The sequence below is a fragment of the Callospermophilus lateralis genome, chromosome 14 (genome assembly GCF_048772815.1).
Source record: "Callospermophilus lateralis isolate mCalLat2 chromosome 14, mCalLat2.hap1, whole genome shotgun sequence".
In the NCBI taxonomy this organism is placed as follows: Eukaryota; Metazoa; Chordata; class Mammalia; order Rodentia; family Sciuridae; genus Callospermophilus; species Callospermophilus lateralis.
In genome coordinates this window covers 53,367,731-53,384,177 of record NC_135318.1, presented here as the reverse complement: position 1 = coordinate 53,384,177, position 16,447 = coordinate 53,367,731, and the positions used below count along the sequence as shown (strand labels likewise).

Sequence of the window (16,447 nt, the reverse complement as noted above, 5' to 3'; positions counted from 1 at the left end):
AGGACTCCTAATATAACAGATCTTTCATTATTTGTTATATTTCTCATGCATATACTTCATTCATTTAGCAAAGATTTCATGCATGATACAAAACTCTCCCCTTTTCGCACCATAAGTATTCTCACATTTAATACTTATCACAGTCTCCACTTACTTGCTTGCGTCTACGATGTAAGCTCTCCAATGACTGCCACTGAAATTCATTGTACTTTATAAGCACAGTGCTTGACATGCTAAGTATTGGGGGGAAATAATTACAGAAGAATTGAAGAAACAGGTCCTGCCCTGAAGTCCCTTACAGTCTGTGTAGAACCAAAACCTAACTCAGGAAAACAGCTAAGTAGCCAAGAAAATGTCCCAATGGATGAGGCAGACATGTGTAGCCACTGTGATTCCTAAACAACAATTATCACGTTGAGAAATGTGTAGGAAGAGGAAACTTTACTAAGAATTTCAGAACACAACAGGCAATTTCTTTTTGTTTTTAACTGTCTCAAAGGCTTTTTTTATTTTTTATTTTTACAATCCTTCCCCCACAGTAAGGTAATGTTATTAAATAATCCAATCCATTCCCAAAATGGCTCTCTGCATCTGCTTTGGCGTCTTTTGCCATATCACTGCATATTTATGCACGACTGAGATAAGAGTTTCCATAACATTGTTATTTCGGTAACCTGAAGCTGTTCAGTTACCTTTGGTCTCTCATCCTCTCCTATTTATACAATGAAGCTCAAGGCAAATAGGATGAAGCTCAGTATCGGCTCCTCCCACCACAACCCTCACTTCCTCCAGGACCATAATTTCCTCTACCACGTGGTCGCCCCGTGTTCCTGCCTCCCAAGTTTGCACTCTTCATTAGACTATATTTAGAAGGTTGCTGGTTATAATTCCCAAAACCATTATAATTTCCATTTCCATAATTTCCTCCTCCACAGTTGTCATAACCCCGTCCATAGCCCCGACCCCGGTTTCCATATCCACGTCCTCTACCACCACAGCCTCCTCTTCCTCCTCCATCACCAGGGCTACCTCCAAAATTGCCACGTCCAGGTCCTCTTCCATATCCATTAGAGCCGTCCCCAAATCCACGTCCGCTTCCATATCCACCAGATCTTCCTCTAAAGTTGCCTCCTCTTCCACTCCTGGAACTTCGGACGTTCTGCATTTCTTGTCTAGACAAAGCCTTTCTCACTTCCGCACTATGACCATTGATGGGGTGGTACTTTTGCAATACAATCTTGTCCACGGGATCATGGTCGTCAAAAGTCACAAAACCAAAGCCTCTTTTCTTTCCAGACTGCCTATCCGTAATGATCTCAATGGTGTCAATTTTTCCATATCCTTCAAAGTACCCTCTAAGGTGGTGTTCCTCGGTATCTCCTTTAATTCCGCCAACAAACAGCTTCTTCGCAGTCACACGAGCCCCTGGTTTTCCAGGTTCCTCTCTTGCTACAGCTCGTTTGGGCTCAACCACTCTCCCATCAATGGAATGGGGTCTTGCAGCCATGGCAGCATCAGCCTCAGCCGCGGATGAGAAAGTGACAAAAGCAAATCCTCGGGATCTTTTGCTCGCAGGATCCCTCACAACCACACAGTCTGTGAGTTTCCCCCATTGCCCGTAGTAGTTTCTTAAACTGTCCTCTGTGGTTTCAAAACATAAGCCACCAATAAAGAGTTTGCGGAACTGTATCTTTTCTCTCTCCACCTTGAACTCAGTCGCCTCAGCCCGGTTTCCCGCAGGCAACTGAGATAAGAGAGATCTCTGCAGACAAACACGAACCGGACTCATCCTAGCGCTGTAGTGAGAACTGCCGCTGAAGAGCACCTCCACACAGGTCGGGCTGCGGCTGCTGCTGCTGCTGCTGCTGCTGCTTTTCTAGAACCTTCCTCTAGGACTAACTCCGATTTATTTCTCCCTGCTCCTCCCTAATCTCTCCCCTCCCTAATCTCAGGGAAATGGGATTACCTTTTCCCCCCATTTTAGGCAGATTAATCTGTCCTTGAGTTCACACCCACCATAGGAATGAAGTAATCCAGGCTTTGGGGAGGGTGTCAGAAGATCACGGACTCTCTCCCAAATTAACAAGTGAATTATAACTCCAGTCAGAAAACCTGTGGAATGTAGCCTTTTGAATCACCTCTTTAAAAGTCCCTTGTTCCTGCTGATGGGCAGAATCACAGCCTTTAGGACAGGTGTCCCCTGTGTTTCTCCCTTTGCTAGTAAAAGCAAAACACCATCTCTTTTTCCTTTTTTCTCAAAATCATGTCCTCATTATTGATTGGCATCAGGGACAAGGACCAAGCTTTTAGCAACAAAAGCAAGCTTGCCGCTGTGTTTTGGGCATGTCCCTGGCATGTTCTCAGCCCACAGGCAGAGTCAACTTTCCTTTGCTCAGCCAGTTTCATGGCAAATTGGTTGTGCAAAGGAGCTGGGTACAAAGTATCATGCTTCAGTTTGTGTCCACTTGGCCTGTTGTGTATATTTTCTAGAAAATGCTGGGGTGGTATGACGGTACATTTTGAAGAAGAGTAAGTTAAGGGCCAGGACAGTGGCCTACGCCTGTAATCCCATCGGCCCAGGAGGTTGAGATAGGAGGACTGTGAGTTCAAATCCAGCTTCAGCAGAAGTGAGGCACTAAGGAACTCAGTGAGATGCTGTCTCTAGCGTTCACAAGGCCCAGGGTTCAATCCCTAGCACTCTTTTTTTCTGACTCCCTCTGCCATTTTCCCCTCCATTCACATGAATGTACACACTGGCCACAGCATCTGGAAAAATTGTGGTAATACAGCAGCTTGGGAACAGAACAGCAGGATTTGGGCAAGGCATGATGAGTAAGTATACTTTCAACCCGGAATATCCTACATGGTTGGAAAAATTACTACCTCTGTGCTGAGATTGCTCCAGACTGCAGAGGCACACAGCTATAGGGACTCAGATGAACTAAGAACCCATTGTGGAAGCTCAGTTGTGTTTTGGCATATGTAATCAGGAGTCTCTCTGTTTATCCAGGCAATTTCTTTTGATAAGACATTCTTGAACCAGAAGGGAACTTGAGTGCCTAACACCTAGCCTTCAGATCCCAAACCAAACATGATACCTGTCTTAGTCCATTCACTGTTGCTGTATCTGAATTCCACAGAGTGGATAATTTATAAAGAACTGAGGTTTATTTAGTTCACTGTTCTGGAGGCTGAGAAGCCCAAGAGCATGGTGCTGGCATTCACTTAGCATTTGGTGAGGGCAAAGGGCATCAAATGGCAAAATAGAGCCGGCACATCAACGGGAGTTTGCTTCTATAACAAAATCACTCTGTCAATAACCCATTAATCCATGAATGAATCCATCCATGAGGGTACACCCCAGAGTTTCCCAGAGTTTCAACCCTCAACTATCTTTACCATATGATTTTGGGGATTACAGTACCAACATATGAAATTTACGGGACATATTCAGACCAGAACAGAATTTTATCCCTTCTTAAGGTGGGGAATCCACATACTTTGCTGGCTACTTTTAATAGCCCTCAACCAACGAACTCTTCTGCCCATCCATATGAAGCCCCTTCTTCCACACTGACTGAATCTATATGGGTTACGGCTACTGTTTCTCTGCTGCCTGAAGTTGTACATACTGAGAGCCCAGCATGCACAGTTGTTTGGGTTACCCACTTTAGAACCTATGGCACCACTCAGGTTGGCTCATAACCTGGTCAGCACCACCCTTAAGGACAGGCTCCCTGGAGAACTGAATCACAACCACAAGTGACCAAGCAGCCATTTCATTCCTGTCTCAGATACCCCACAGGGGAAATTTCTCGTCCTCTATTAGGACCCTGGGCTGAGGGGAGCTAGACTTTTTCCTCTGAAGGAATGCCGAATCCAGGATCGGATGACAGCATCCATCCACCTTTGTAGTAAGTGCACCCATCAGGTCAAGTCTGCATCCTAGATCTGCCCCTTCCTGCCTATGTGAGAAGCCTTCGGTCTTCTCCCCTTCCAGATGGAGAATGACTGGGGATTCCTTATAGAGTGACTATGTAGAATGAGGGAGACAAAGCAGGTAAGGAGCCAGCATGTGGAAAGTATGAGATAAATGAAACACAAGTACAGTTTCCCCCTCTGTCGGCACTGGTTAGCTTAAGGAACACAGGCAAATGCTTAAATCATCATTCTCATAGGGACCAGAAGATATCCAAGTTCTGCTTTGCCTTTCTAGCAGGCAGGATAGTCTCCTTATTGTGGTCACAATGACACATAATGACTGCCACAGTGGATCCAGCTCAGGGGCGTATGTTTTCATTTTATCAATATTTTGTTCTGACTTCGACATTTCTGAATGGACAGGCTAATTTAGTAGGACATCAGCATAAACGCTACTGGAACATGTTGCGCAAAGACTTGCAATTCAGATGATACCATCCCAGCCTCTGCTGCCTCCCTTTGCTTGAACCTGCTTGCCTCCCTCTGTCTGGATCCCAGGTCGCTCTGGCCAACTCCTAATGCTGATGAGGAGGACTGGTGAGAAGGCTGGAAGCCACTATTAGTTGAGTGTTTAAACAGTGTAGATTTGGCAAACCCTGAAAGAGGAATAGAGAATTATTCACTGTCAGAATGGCCGTGTTGGACAAAGTGAGAAGCGCGCTGAATTTCACAGTCAGCTTTGGTCTCTGCAGACATCTTGCCTCCCAGTGGACAGAGACGCTCAGTTATTACTCTCCACACTGTACAACAGGAGGCCTATCCAAGCTCCATTGTCTACATACACTAACATGCATTTTCCATTATTTAAAGGTAGCTTTTAAGGAAGTATTTGTGGGGATGATGGATGCCTCTCAAAGGACCTCCTTCTGTATTCCTCCTGTAGGCAAACCCCCCTGCTGGCCACATCTGCATTTGTCATGAGAAAGCCTGCTTTCACCAGCTTCTCCAGCTCATTTCAATTCCTGATACAGTGGATGCTTCTCAAAAGACCGAGTCTCCCAGGACTCAGCTGGAGAACTGAGTTAAGTCCTCAATCCCTTGCTTGGCTTCACTTCTGGTAGCCTGACTTAACCATATCGCTAAACCTTGGCTGCTGTAAGTGATGTTTGACAAGGGCCTTCTCGCTAACGGTGTTCAGGGCAAGACACAGAAAAATAATCAGGATCCCCCCACCCCAGCTTCTCTATAAAAATTTGGAGTGTAAAACAAAAACTTTAAATGTATTGTGCTTCAAAGGGTCAATCCAAATTGTGGAGGAGACCATGAAGACCTCTAGCCCACCACCTCACTCCAGACCTGAGCACAGTGAGGCTCAGAGAGGGGTCCTAGGATGGTCAATGGTGGAGCCAAGAGGAGTTAGATGACCTCTCTATACTGTACTCCACACACAGTCTCAGAGTAGAGAGAGAGCAATCCATGGCCATTTCCTTCCATCCCTACTTTCTCTCTCTCTCTCTCTCTCTCTCTCTCTCTCTCTTTGAGGAGGAGGAGGAGGAATAAGAAAGGAGTCATGGATGGAATATGTTATATATGTTATATAAAGGAGGAAACATCCAAAAGTTTTACACATTTGTATTGAAAGTGTGCTTGTTCAAGACAGAGGCTTTCTTTTCTTTTCTCTTTTGACTAAGGCATGGCACACTCTGGGCAGGACCGTACAGCCACGTAGCACTGTGGTGTGTATGTGACCTTCTTGAGGGATCATGTCTAACTCTGAGCCTATGGAGTTGCAAAGCCAGTAGAATGACCATCCAGGCTCAGTCCCCTGCCTCCCTCCCGGCCCTCCTGGGATGGGCTTTAACTCTACCACAGGGCTTTCCATTTTGAACAGAAGAAGAAGTTGAGGCATAAAAAGGAGGTTTCAAAAGGCAAAGGGAGTAGAAAACGAAAGAAGAGAGAGAAGTGGAAGGAACGCAAGGAAAAAGAAATACCCCGTTGCCTGTTATTCTCAGTTCATTTAAAAAATTATTCCCAGACAAAGCACCAACAAGGGATAGCAGGGCAAAGGGATTCTGGGTTGGAGAGGAATGCTGTGAAAATGCACAGCGCTCAAACACGTGTGAAGTAGAACTCAAGCCACTTGAATGAGTGTGTGGCCCTGCCAGCTTCAAGAGCGCCTCATGAGTGCTGAAGAGAGGCTTCCCAATCAAAGCTTGAGATTTTCAAGTCTTTATTTTCACCCAGAGACAACCCCTCACTGCACACACACACACACACACACACTTCTTTATGAATAGGTCATATGGCTTATTATTATATGGTTGTAGATAATTGTTGGATCCAAAGTGAAATGAGCTGGTAAATGCATTAAGGAGTTCAGCATATTTTCCTTTTTAACAAAAGTTGTTTTCAAAAGACACGGGGGCTCTAGCTCTACCAGACGAAATCACAGAAAAACTCAGAGGCTGAGTAAAGTCCTGCTTCTGATTAGAGTGGCAGCTTTACCTGTGCATCCTCCCACATTTAAGGAGGTTAATATTCAGTCGGATGGAGCAATGGTCAAGGAGATGGGGAGACAAGTGGGGCTACCAAAAGGGTCCTCATCCCTCAACAGGGTTATGAGGTACACAGGAGTACTGGCCAAGTGATCCAGCTTTGCTGCACAGAAACTGCAGGTCTGGAAAGGAATTTTTATGATTGGCAGGAAAGATGTGAAGCAAAGATCCCTTCAATGAACAGGAGCTAATGACAGATGAATGAGCATAAGTGAGCCTGGGTGCCCAATTAAGACATCCTGAAGAAAGGAGGAGAAACGCAAGAGGAATTTGAAATTGTTGCCACATTCGAAGCCTTCAAAAAAAGGCAATAATAGAAGAAAACAATGTAGAAAAATTCTAAGGGCTACCTGTCTTGTGGTTGGAGGTTCTTTCTTACACGCAATATACTCATGATCACCTGGATCTGCCCTTTACTGAATGTGGGACTAACGATTTAAACACACCATTCAGCACAGAATTCTGTAGTTGCAAATAGAGAATGTTTCCCTCAGTATATTTTGTGATCATATTCTTGACATTATATAGAAAACAAAAAGTATTTTCTGATAAAGCTAGAAAAGAGATTCTCCCTGTTCCCCCAAGGAAAAGAAGTTGATATACATTGTCCCTTCTGAGTCTAAATTTGATCTCTTTAAAATGCCAGTGCTTGTCCTGATCCTCCATTATAAACAGAAGCTAGGGCAGGAGGAGTCTGTTAACAGCATAAATATTAAAACAGCACTGGGCTTCTGCATGTCAACAGCACACACAGTACAACCTAAGAATTAGGCAAAGCACATCTTGCAAGTCTACACAGATGTGCAAGGGTATGTAAACTACTTTCTCTATTTCTGGATTCCAAAGAAATCTCATTTGTAAAAACAGTTTCTCCTTCTTCCCTTTTTCTTAGCACATCCTCTCCAAAACTTCAACTGCACAGTTCCTGGGACCACAAATACAATACTTCTCCTTAATATTTCTTTCCTGCTGCAAAATGCCAAATTTATCTTACCTTCTTTGCACTTGATGAACAAGTTGTCTTCTTTTTAAAACTGAAGGTCCAGTTAAATAAGTAAGATATTTCTATTTTCCCTTGATATAGTTGTTAAACAATTCCCCCACATTGGCCACATTTTTGGAAAAACTATCATTGGAATCACAAAAAGTAATTTGGGGAAAGACCTCTGGACGGTACTCAAGAAAACTGTCTCAATTTCGTGCCTGGAGAGGATATGCACAGTACAATAGACAGCTCACTATGTACCTGCCTTCCATCAGAAGATGAGCAAGTTCATCAACACTGAGTGGTTGAGTCTGATGATTAGTTATGATTTATTGGGAGCTCCTGTTCTCCTTTACTTCTTAGCTGACCTTCCCCTGCCCATTTTTACCTCAGGTTCAAAAAGCATTTTTGAGAGACTACTGTAGATGGTAAGTACTGTTCAGGAAAGGTCCTTTGGTCTCTTTCAAAAGTCTTCAGATTCTGAAAGTCAGTCTCTTTCCATGATACACAGCTTTGGTCATAAAAACTGAAATTTAGGACCAAAATGAGGCTTTAGAATTAACTGTATCTTCTGTTCAGCCATAATGGAGAAATAGAAGGAAGTTATATTTGTTCACTTAATAGATGGAAGGTTCTTTGCAGAGATAATTATCCATGACCAGTCATTTTTAAAAGATTTTTTTAAAGCAGACATGCTTCCGAGAAGCCTTTTATAACTGCTACGCTTCACAAATTCATGATCATATATGGATGAAACCAACTCTAAAATATATGGGAAAGGAACTAAGCGACAATGTTGGAAAAAGTTTTAAAATAGCTTACAACTAAATTACAGCTTATTGGTTTCTATAAATTAGGAATAAACATGAAGTAGGAAAGGCAGTGGGATGAGATTGACATCATTACTCTAAGTACATGTATGAAGTCGCAAATGGTGTGCCTCTACGTTGTGTACAACCAGAGATATGAAAAATTGTGCTATATATGCGAACTATGAATTGAAATGCATTCTGTTGTCATATGTAACAAATTTGAATAAATATTTTTAAAAAGAATAAACAGGAAAATCTCAGAACTAGACATTTTCTAAGGTCCTTGGAAGCTCAGACCAATCACGATCCCATAAGATCAAGACTTATATTTGGCTTACACATATTGGTTAATAAAATGTTGAAATACTTCCATATTATTCCAGTTATTGGACAGTGGCTATCTTGAGCCCATTGATCTCCCCACCACACTGTCCTGACATGGTAGGAGACTCTCTGCTCCTGTGCTATGGCTGGTATCCAGGTCCAATGTCTATTAAATGCTTTTAATTTCACCCTTGTATAAGATATGGGTCACACATCTACCCTGATTCAAACTTTTGGAGTGCTTGACTATCCTTTAAATCATCAGTGTCATAATACAAACCTAAAAAAATTTTAGTACTTTTCAGTGAAGGGACAGCTATTTATGCATTCGTAGTCAAAAATACAACTTATATGTTTGAAAGACACTTCCTAAAGTGAGTTAATATCTTTCCTGCAGACCCTTTTCAGTGTTTTGGCCATTGAGATAAATTTAGAGATGGCTTCATAGCTGTGGCAGCAGAATTTTTAAAAATCTACCTAATGGCATGGAACTATGAATTAAGAAAGAGTTCATCCCATCCCACTGCATCATTTTCTTAAAGTTTCCCTGGGTACCAAGGTAGAAATTATAGTTTTTGATTGCTTGATGATTCAAGAGGTATAGAAGGCTAGACTTGATGATTCAAGAAGTATAGAAGGCTAGACTTGTTTCCTTTTCTAGACTTACAATATAGTTATATGTATGTGCATGCACACACATGCATGCACACACACATATACATATACATTTGCCCCTTACAAAGCACAGGATGCACTTCCATGGTGGCCTTGCTATAGTTGGCTGGCTATTGCAACTATCAACATGGCCCTGGTTTCCAGGGAGGTATCTCAGCAGGAGACACAGGGATATTACCCAACCAGTCATCAAATATTTCCTTTTAGAGTGTCTGATTTGTGCCAAGTACTTTTCCAGAATAGGATACCTGCCCTTAACCAGTTTACATTCTAGAAACTAAAATATAAATAAATCAATAAGCAAAAATAATGTTAGGCCCTGGAAAGTTCTATGCAGAAGACATATTAGGCTAAGGTAAGACAAAGTAACTAAAATTGATCAGGGAAGAATCTGAGGGTATAACATGAGCTCAGACTGGTGATAAAGTGCAACTATGTGAAGAATTGGAAGAAAGAGTCTTTTAAGGAAAGCAAATGACAGGTGAAAAGACTCTGAGATAGCTGTGAGGTTTTAATGTGTGTTAATTATAGGAAAAAAGGCCACTATGGCTGGAGAGGAGTGAAGAAGGTAAAACTAAGGGAAATTAGGTCATAGAGCTAGGTAGGGGGGTTTGCTTCCAGCAGCATGGCAGATCAGCTACTCTGAAAATTCGCCTGCTGCAGAACCCCTAGTGCAGAATCAATTACAGCATATTTTAATGCCCTACTGAAATTGCATGAAAATAAGGTAGATCCACATGGGTGAAGAGCTGCCTGGTGAACTGAACCAGAGTGGTGAGCTAATGGAGAATATGGGTCTGCCCTGGGGCAAATGCTATTAGGCATCTAGAACCCTGGGGATTAACAGTCACATGGGGGAATGGGAGACTAGATATGCAAGATGGGAAGGTGATCACTAGGTCCCCAAGCTCAGGGAAACAACAGAAAAAGCGGTCACAATGGAAACTCTTTCTAAGCAGCACTGTGCTGGAAAAAGATATGTCCAGGGGTCCAGTGTATTCCATCTTGGGTAGAAAGAAAACTTCACCTGAAAAATAAAATTAAATGGCCCTATGTCTGCCCCACTGCATTCCAGTAAAATGAAACATGAATTTCCTTATAGGGATGCACCTTCTATTCAAGTCCCTCAGCATCCTACCTCAATAAAATAGGTGCTCGTGATTAAAAATTACCAAATTACAAGAGACACCAGAAAGAAGAAACCAACTCATCAGACTTCCAAGAACTTCAGGTGATGGAGTTTCCAGATATAGAAAAAACAATAAAATATTTAAAGAAGTTAAAAATGGAAAAGAAAAAAATAAACAAAGAACAGTATTTCAAAGAATCCATTTAAAAACCATAGAATTTGCTGGGCACAATGCCTATAATCACAGTGGCTTGGGAGCTGTGGCAGGAGGATCACAAGTTCAAAGCCAACCTTAGCCAACTTAGCAAGGCCCTGTCTCAAAATAAAAAAAATTTTAAAAGGACTGGGAAATGTATCTCAGTGGTTAAGTGGGTTCAATTCCTGGTACCACCCCCCCCCAAAAAATTCTGGAAAAGTAACACAGTTCATATTAAAAATTCAACGGATGATTCCCATTGACAAGCAACCTGGAAAATTCAAAAAGGGTCAGTATTAGGGGGAAAAAAAGTAGAAGGAGAGGGAATTAGTTTAGATTTTAAAAAGTCTAGAAATGACATGATAACCCAATGCAATTTGTGAACCTTGATTGGATCATGGTTTTTAAAAAACCAAAAAGTTACAAAAGACATTTTCTGGATAATTAAGGAAACAGGAATAAAGGCTATAAATTATAATATTAAATTATTCTAAATGTTCTTATTAGAAAGATGTAACCAGTAAGATGTTATAACCAACTGTATAATTCTGTGCTGTGTGAATGTGCGCGTGTGTGCGTGCCTGCGTACGTGTGTGTGTGTGTGTGTGTGTGTGTGTGTGATTGTAAGTTTCAGGAGCCCAGCAAGCAGGAGGAGATGAGATTTGCTTTTGGATAGAGACTTCTTTTTTTTTTTTCTTTTTTTTTCACAATTTTTCATTGGTGCATTGTAGTTGTGCACAATGATGAGTCACATATTCACAATATAACAATATAATTTGACCAACATGGCTCCCCACACCTTTCCCCCTCACTCCCTACCTTCTACCTCTTGCTCCCCTTCCTCTACTGATCTCCCTTTGACTTTCATGAGATGTGCCCCACATTTCTTTACCTTTCTCCTCTCTAGCTTCTCTATATGAGAGAAAACATACGATCCTTGACCTTCTGAGTTTGACTTATTTCCCTTATCATAATCCATTTTTCTGCAAAAGACATAATTGCATCTTTCTTTATGGCTGAATAAAATCCCAAGGTATGTATGATCACATTTTCTTTACCCGTTATCTTGTTAATGAACACCTAGGCTGGTTCCACAGTTTGGCTATTGTGAATTGTGCTGCTAAAAATGTGTCGCTGTAGTAAGATGATTGTAATTCTTCAGGATAATTACCGAAGGATGGTATAGCTGGGTCATATGGTGGTGCTTTTTAAGTGGTAGATGCACACATTACCTTTATTTTGTTTGTTTGTTTGTTTTTGTTGTTCTTTTTTAGTTATATGTGACAGTAGACTGTATTTTGTTATATAACATGTAGTATAACCTCCCATTCTTGTGGTTGTACATGTTGTGGAGTTACACTGGTTGTGCATTCATATATGAACATAGGAATGGTATGTACAACCCATTCTACTGTCTTTCCTATTCCCATCTCTCCTTCCTTCCTCCACTGTCTGTCCAATCTGGGGAACCTCCACTCCCCCTCTCTCCCACTGTGAGTCAACATCCACATATCAGAGAGAATATTCAGGCTTTGTTTTGGGGAATTGGCTTATTTCACTTAGCATGATAGAGATTTCATTCTCTATCTCCAACAGAGGTGATAGAGAGAGGGCATCAGGAATTTAGCCGAGCTGTGCACCTCGGCCAGCCTTTGTATTTTTTCTACCAGGACTCTACATAAAATTTATTTGCAAAATGCATTCCACTGCAAAACAAACTCTAATACCTCTTGACATCATAATCTCTGAGGTTTTAAAAAGTAATCATTATCAATTATTTATATTAATTTATAAGTATATCTTGTAAGATAACCCCCTCTTTTTTTAAGGTTTTTTTTTAAGTGGTAGATGGACACATTACCTTTATTTTGTTTGTTTTTTATGTGGTGCAGGGATCGAAGCCAATGCCTCATGCATGCTAGGCAAGCGCTCTACCACTGAGCCTCAATCCCAGCTTCCAGATAACCCCCTCTTAACTTGTTTCTTCATAGTTTTTTTTTTTTTTTTAACCTCCTCTTAACTTAAGGCAAGTTTAATAGTCATATTCCAAATAAAGTGTTAAGAGATGTCAGGTGCCCATGACTCCAGATCTTGGAGAAAACCTAAAGGTTATGGGAGACTGACTGGGGTTGTTGAAGTTGCAAGCAAGCGCTTCTCTCTCTAACTGCACCCATGCCCCTTCTCCACTCAATGTGACTCTTTTCTGTAACTCTGAGGCCTCCCCCAAATCTTAGGATTCTGGGGAACACAGTTGGCAAAGCACTTATTATTTAACAGTTTTTACCACAGAGACAGTTCTAGTGTCAGCTGGTGTGAACACTTTCTGTAGGGTCTATTTTTGGAAGTTGTATAGAACATATAAGTGGATCCCAGAACCCTAACTTTTACTTCTATAAAATGGGGTGGTGATCTCATGAGACTCCAGTGAGAGACCCTCACATAAAACCACTGACTTTGTCTGATAACACAATACATGTCGAGGTTGTTGGGTCGTATTCCCTGTTGTTTTCACCTCCAATCTAAGATCCCAAGAATCTCCAGATGCCATTGATGTAAGTAAATGCTGTCTCTTATTAGCTAATATTAATATATATTTATGATAACACAACACTTTCTGATTTAGTGTCACAATTTGAGTACAAACTTTCTTTGTACAAGGAATGAAAGACCCTCTCCTGGCCATATACAGCCATGCTTAGCATCGCAAAGATGGAGGATTTTATAACCAGGGTTCATGATGATGATCTCTGCCACCTGGGATTTGACATGATTTGGAGGCATGCCAAAGGAAACCAGAATTTCATCTGGGTTTTGGCCAGGGTAAATGCATCATTTTGATATCTCACGGAACATGAAATAGCATCTCAAGAATGTAGTTAGAATGCTTTCTACGGAGAGGGGATGGCCACCAGGCTGAGATCCCTGCTTATGCACAAATCAGCTAATTGGCCTCTCCAGACTTTGAGAAGTCTGTGATATCTTCTAAGACAACGTGGCGATTTCTTCTGATTTGGGCTGCCTGGAAATGTGCGCAAGAACAAATTCATTTGGTATTCTGCAATTGTGGAGCTATTTTAACCCAGGGTGATTCTCAAAGTTTGCTGCATGGTAGGATCATCTGGGGAGAACAAGTGCATCAAAAGTCAAGGTGTGGGGCCTACGCTCCTATATCATTTAGAGTCTAAATGAATTCCGTGTGGAGCCAACTGTTTTATGGAAATATTAGTGAACAAATATAAAATTTGGCCCCATGTGTTGCCACCAATATAAATAACTGAAGTGAAAAATGGATGAACAAATGCTACATCCCACTCATTTTGCACATCTTCAGACAACAACCCATATGTCACAATTTACCCTACCGCTTAGTAGCTATAAAATATTTTGATAGGATGGCCACATGCCCATTTCAGAAAAGCTAAAATGTGAAGAAACATGTAGATCAGAACTCTAAAGACACGGTATTATTATTATTATTATTGGTGACCAGAAGGTAAGTGTTCCTGTGCTTTTTCACCCACAAGTTCTCCATTTTTACTTAAAATTGGAATTCTGACCTCAAGGTCTCAACACTCTGAGGACCAGCAGCTTCACGTCACCTGAGAGCTGTCAGAAATGCAGAGTAGCACATACCCCAGACTAGCTCACTCAGCATCTGGGCCTATAACAGCACCCCAGGTGACTCATATACACATTTAAATTTAAGAGGCACGTTGTAAGGCTCCACAGGGAGAAGAAAAGATGGGCAAACAAAACCAAGTGCTAAAATTTAACAACTCCAGGCTTAGCTATTTTATACACTCCCTAATCAGACCCTTTTTAAGCAGAGTGCTTGGATTACATGGAAAACTTTGAGGACAATCATGTCAAGCACCAAGTGGAAGCCAGACTGATATGCAGTGTCTTTACATTATACATTTTTTTTCCTATAGATTCAGTTACTAAGAATGTTGACAAGGTTGAAGATTCTTCGTCACAAGTTCACCAGCTCCTCTGGTTGCTTCCTCACCTGAAGTTACTGTGCTTGTCTTGTGACATCATGATTGTTGCCATAGCAATCGATTACAATTTCATAAACTGAGAATTAAGATCACAGACGAAGGATATGCAACAAGAGCTGATGTGTCCCTAAGCAGCCAAGTTTCTGTGTTCACACAAATGTCTCTATAAACAGGAAAACACAAACACTAAACAGTACATGCCTGTACACACTAAGAATGGTGGATACCAGGAGAAAGAGTTTGAGATGGTCACTAGTTAACAGTTTTTTGTTGTTGTTGTTTTCAAACTGTAAATGTTCTTTAATGCTTCAAGACTTGTAAAATTTTTAAAACCACGGGGAAACCTGTCAACCTACTTTTGCACGTGACTGTAACAAACTCTACCTTTTGCCTTCTCTGGGTTTGGAGAACTACAGTATTTTGAGCCAAAGACATATAATTGTAGGGTCTTCCAAATGAAACAGGCTAACTTGACAGAAGGACTGGTTTCTCTCAGTACTCTGGAACAGATGGAAAACACCAACCTCTTCGCTGACCAAAAAACACACGCATGATTTTGCCTTTTTATAGGACATCTAAATATCTGTAAGTTTTGTTCAATTCAACATACATTCTGACACCTGCTATGTGAAAGGTCCTCTGCAGCACCCTTCAGGGAGTATCCAGATATGTCATAAACACACCCACTGATGTCTCATAGGGCACTGATACAGTCTGTACAATCCTTCACACTTCAAAAGCAAACTGTGGAGAAGAAAGTGATGATAATGATAGTAGTAGGTAATATGTATTAAAGGAATACCTTCCAAGTGTTTTTTGCATTTGACCATATGACTTATTCTTAACCTCTGTTTTCATCTCCTAATTTTGTAGGTTCCTTTTTAAAGATGAGGAAACTGAAGTACATAGAGATTAAATGACTCTCCCAAGGAATCAAGGAAGAAATTGCCAGAATTGGGACTGTTATGGTTTAGATGTGAGGTGTCCCCCAAAAGCTCATGCGTGAGACAATGCAAGAAAGTTCAGAGGTGAAATGATTGGGTTATGAGAGCCTTAACACAATCAGTTAATCTCCTGATAGGCATTAACTGAATGGCAACTGAAGGCAGGTAGGATGTGGCTGGAGGAAATAGGTCAATGGGGAGATGACTTTGGGGTTTATGTTTTATCCCTGGGGAGCAGAGATCTCTCTGCTTCCTGACTTCCATATCCTGAGCTGCTTTCCTCTGCCATATCTTCTGCCACAATGTTCTGCCTCACTTTGGGCCCAGAACTGTGGAGTCAGTCATCTATGGACTGAGATCTCTGGAGCTATGAGCTAAATAAATGTTTCCTCTTCTAATTGTTCTTGTCAAACCTTTTGGTCACAGCAACAACAACAAAAACTGACTAAAACAGGGATCCAGCCCCAATCCCCAATCCCCAAGTCCGTCAGCCTTAGATTTTATAATTCAGTGAATAACCATAAGGTCTAAAAACATAATATGATTTTTTCATCTATCAATCTAACATCAATAAACCATTTATAATTTCTTTACCTGCCACCCTCCAGTGTGTGTGTGTGGGGGGGGGGGGTAGATAGCAGTGGTAGACTATTTTTCAGGAGACCTTCTCCTGAGAGCAAGAAGCAAGGCAGAGTATAAAGAGCACCCACTCCTATATAATCTTCACAAAGTTGCTAGAACAAAATACCAGACAGGGAAACTTCAACAATGGAAATTTATTTTCTCACACTTCTGGAGGCTAAAAGTTTAAGATGAAGGCTGGCAGGTCTAGCAGATCTGTTTTTTTTTCCCAAGGCCTCTCTCCTCGGCCTGCATGGTCTTCTTTCTGTGCACTTGTGACCCTA

The 16,447-nt window shown here is 41.4% G+C and overlaps 1 protein-coding gene across 1 annotated transcript; it reads right to left on the bottom strand.

Moving 5' to 3' along the window:
• Nucleotides 1-751: 751 nt before the first annotated feature.
• LOC143379981 (heterogeneous nuclear ribonucleoproteins A2/B1-like) lies at nt 752-11,576 on the bottom strand. The gene is made up of 2 exons (XM_077105157.1): nt 11,490-11,576; nt 752-1,699 (listed from the first exon to the last, which is right to left on the bottom strand). The coding sequence occupies exons 1-2, from the start codon at nt 11,574-11,576 to the stop codon at nt 752-754; spliced, it is 1,035 nt and encodes a 344-aa protein (XP_076961272.1).
• Between the last annotated feature and the right edge of the window lie 4,871 nt (nt 11,577-16,447).

Coding starts and splice junctions, on each gene's coding strand:
- LOC143379981 (XM_077105157.1), bottom strand. CDS start 11,576: ATGGATTATGATAAGGGAAATAAGTCAAACTCAGAAGGTCAAGGATCG. Junction 1,700..11,489: donor AGAAGCTAGAGAGGAGAAAG/GTAAAGAAATGT, acceptor TTCAAGGTGGAG/AGAGAAAAGATACAGTTCCG.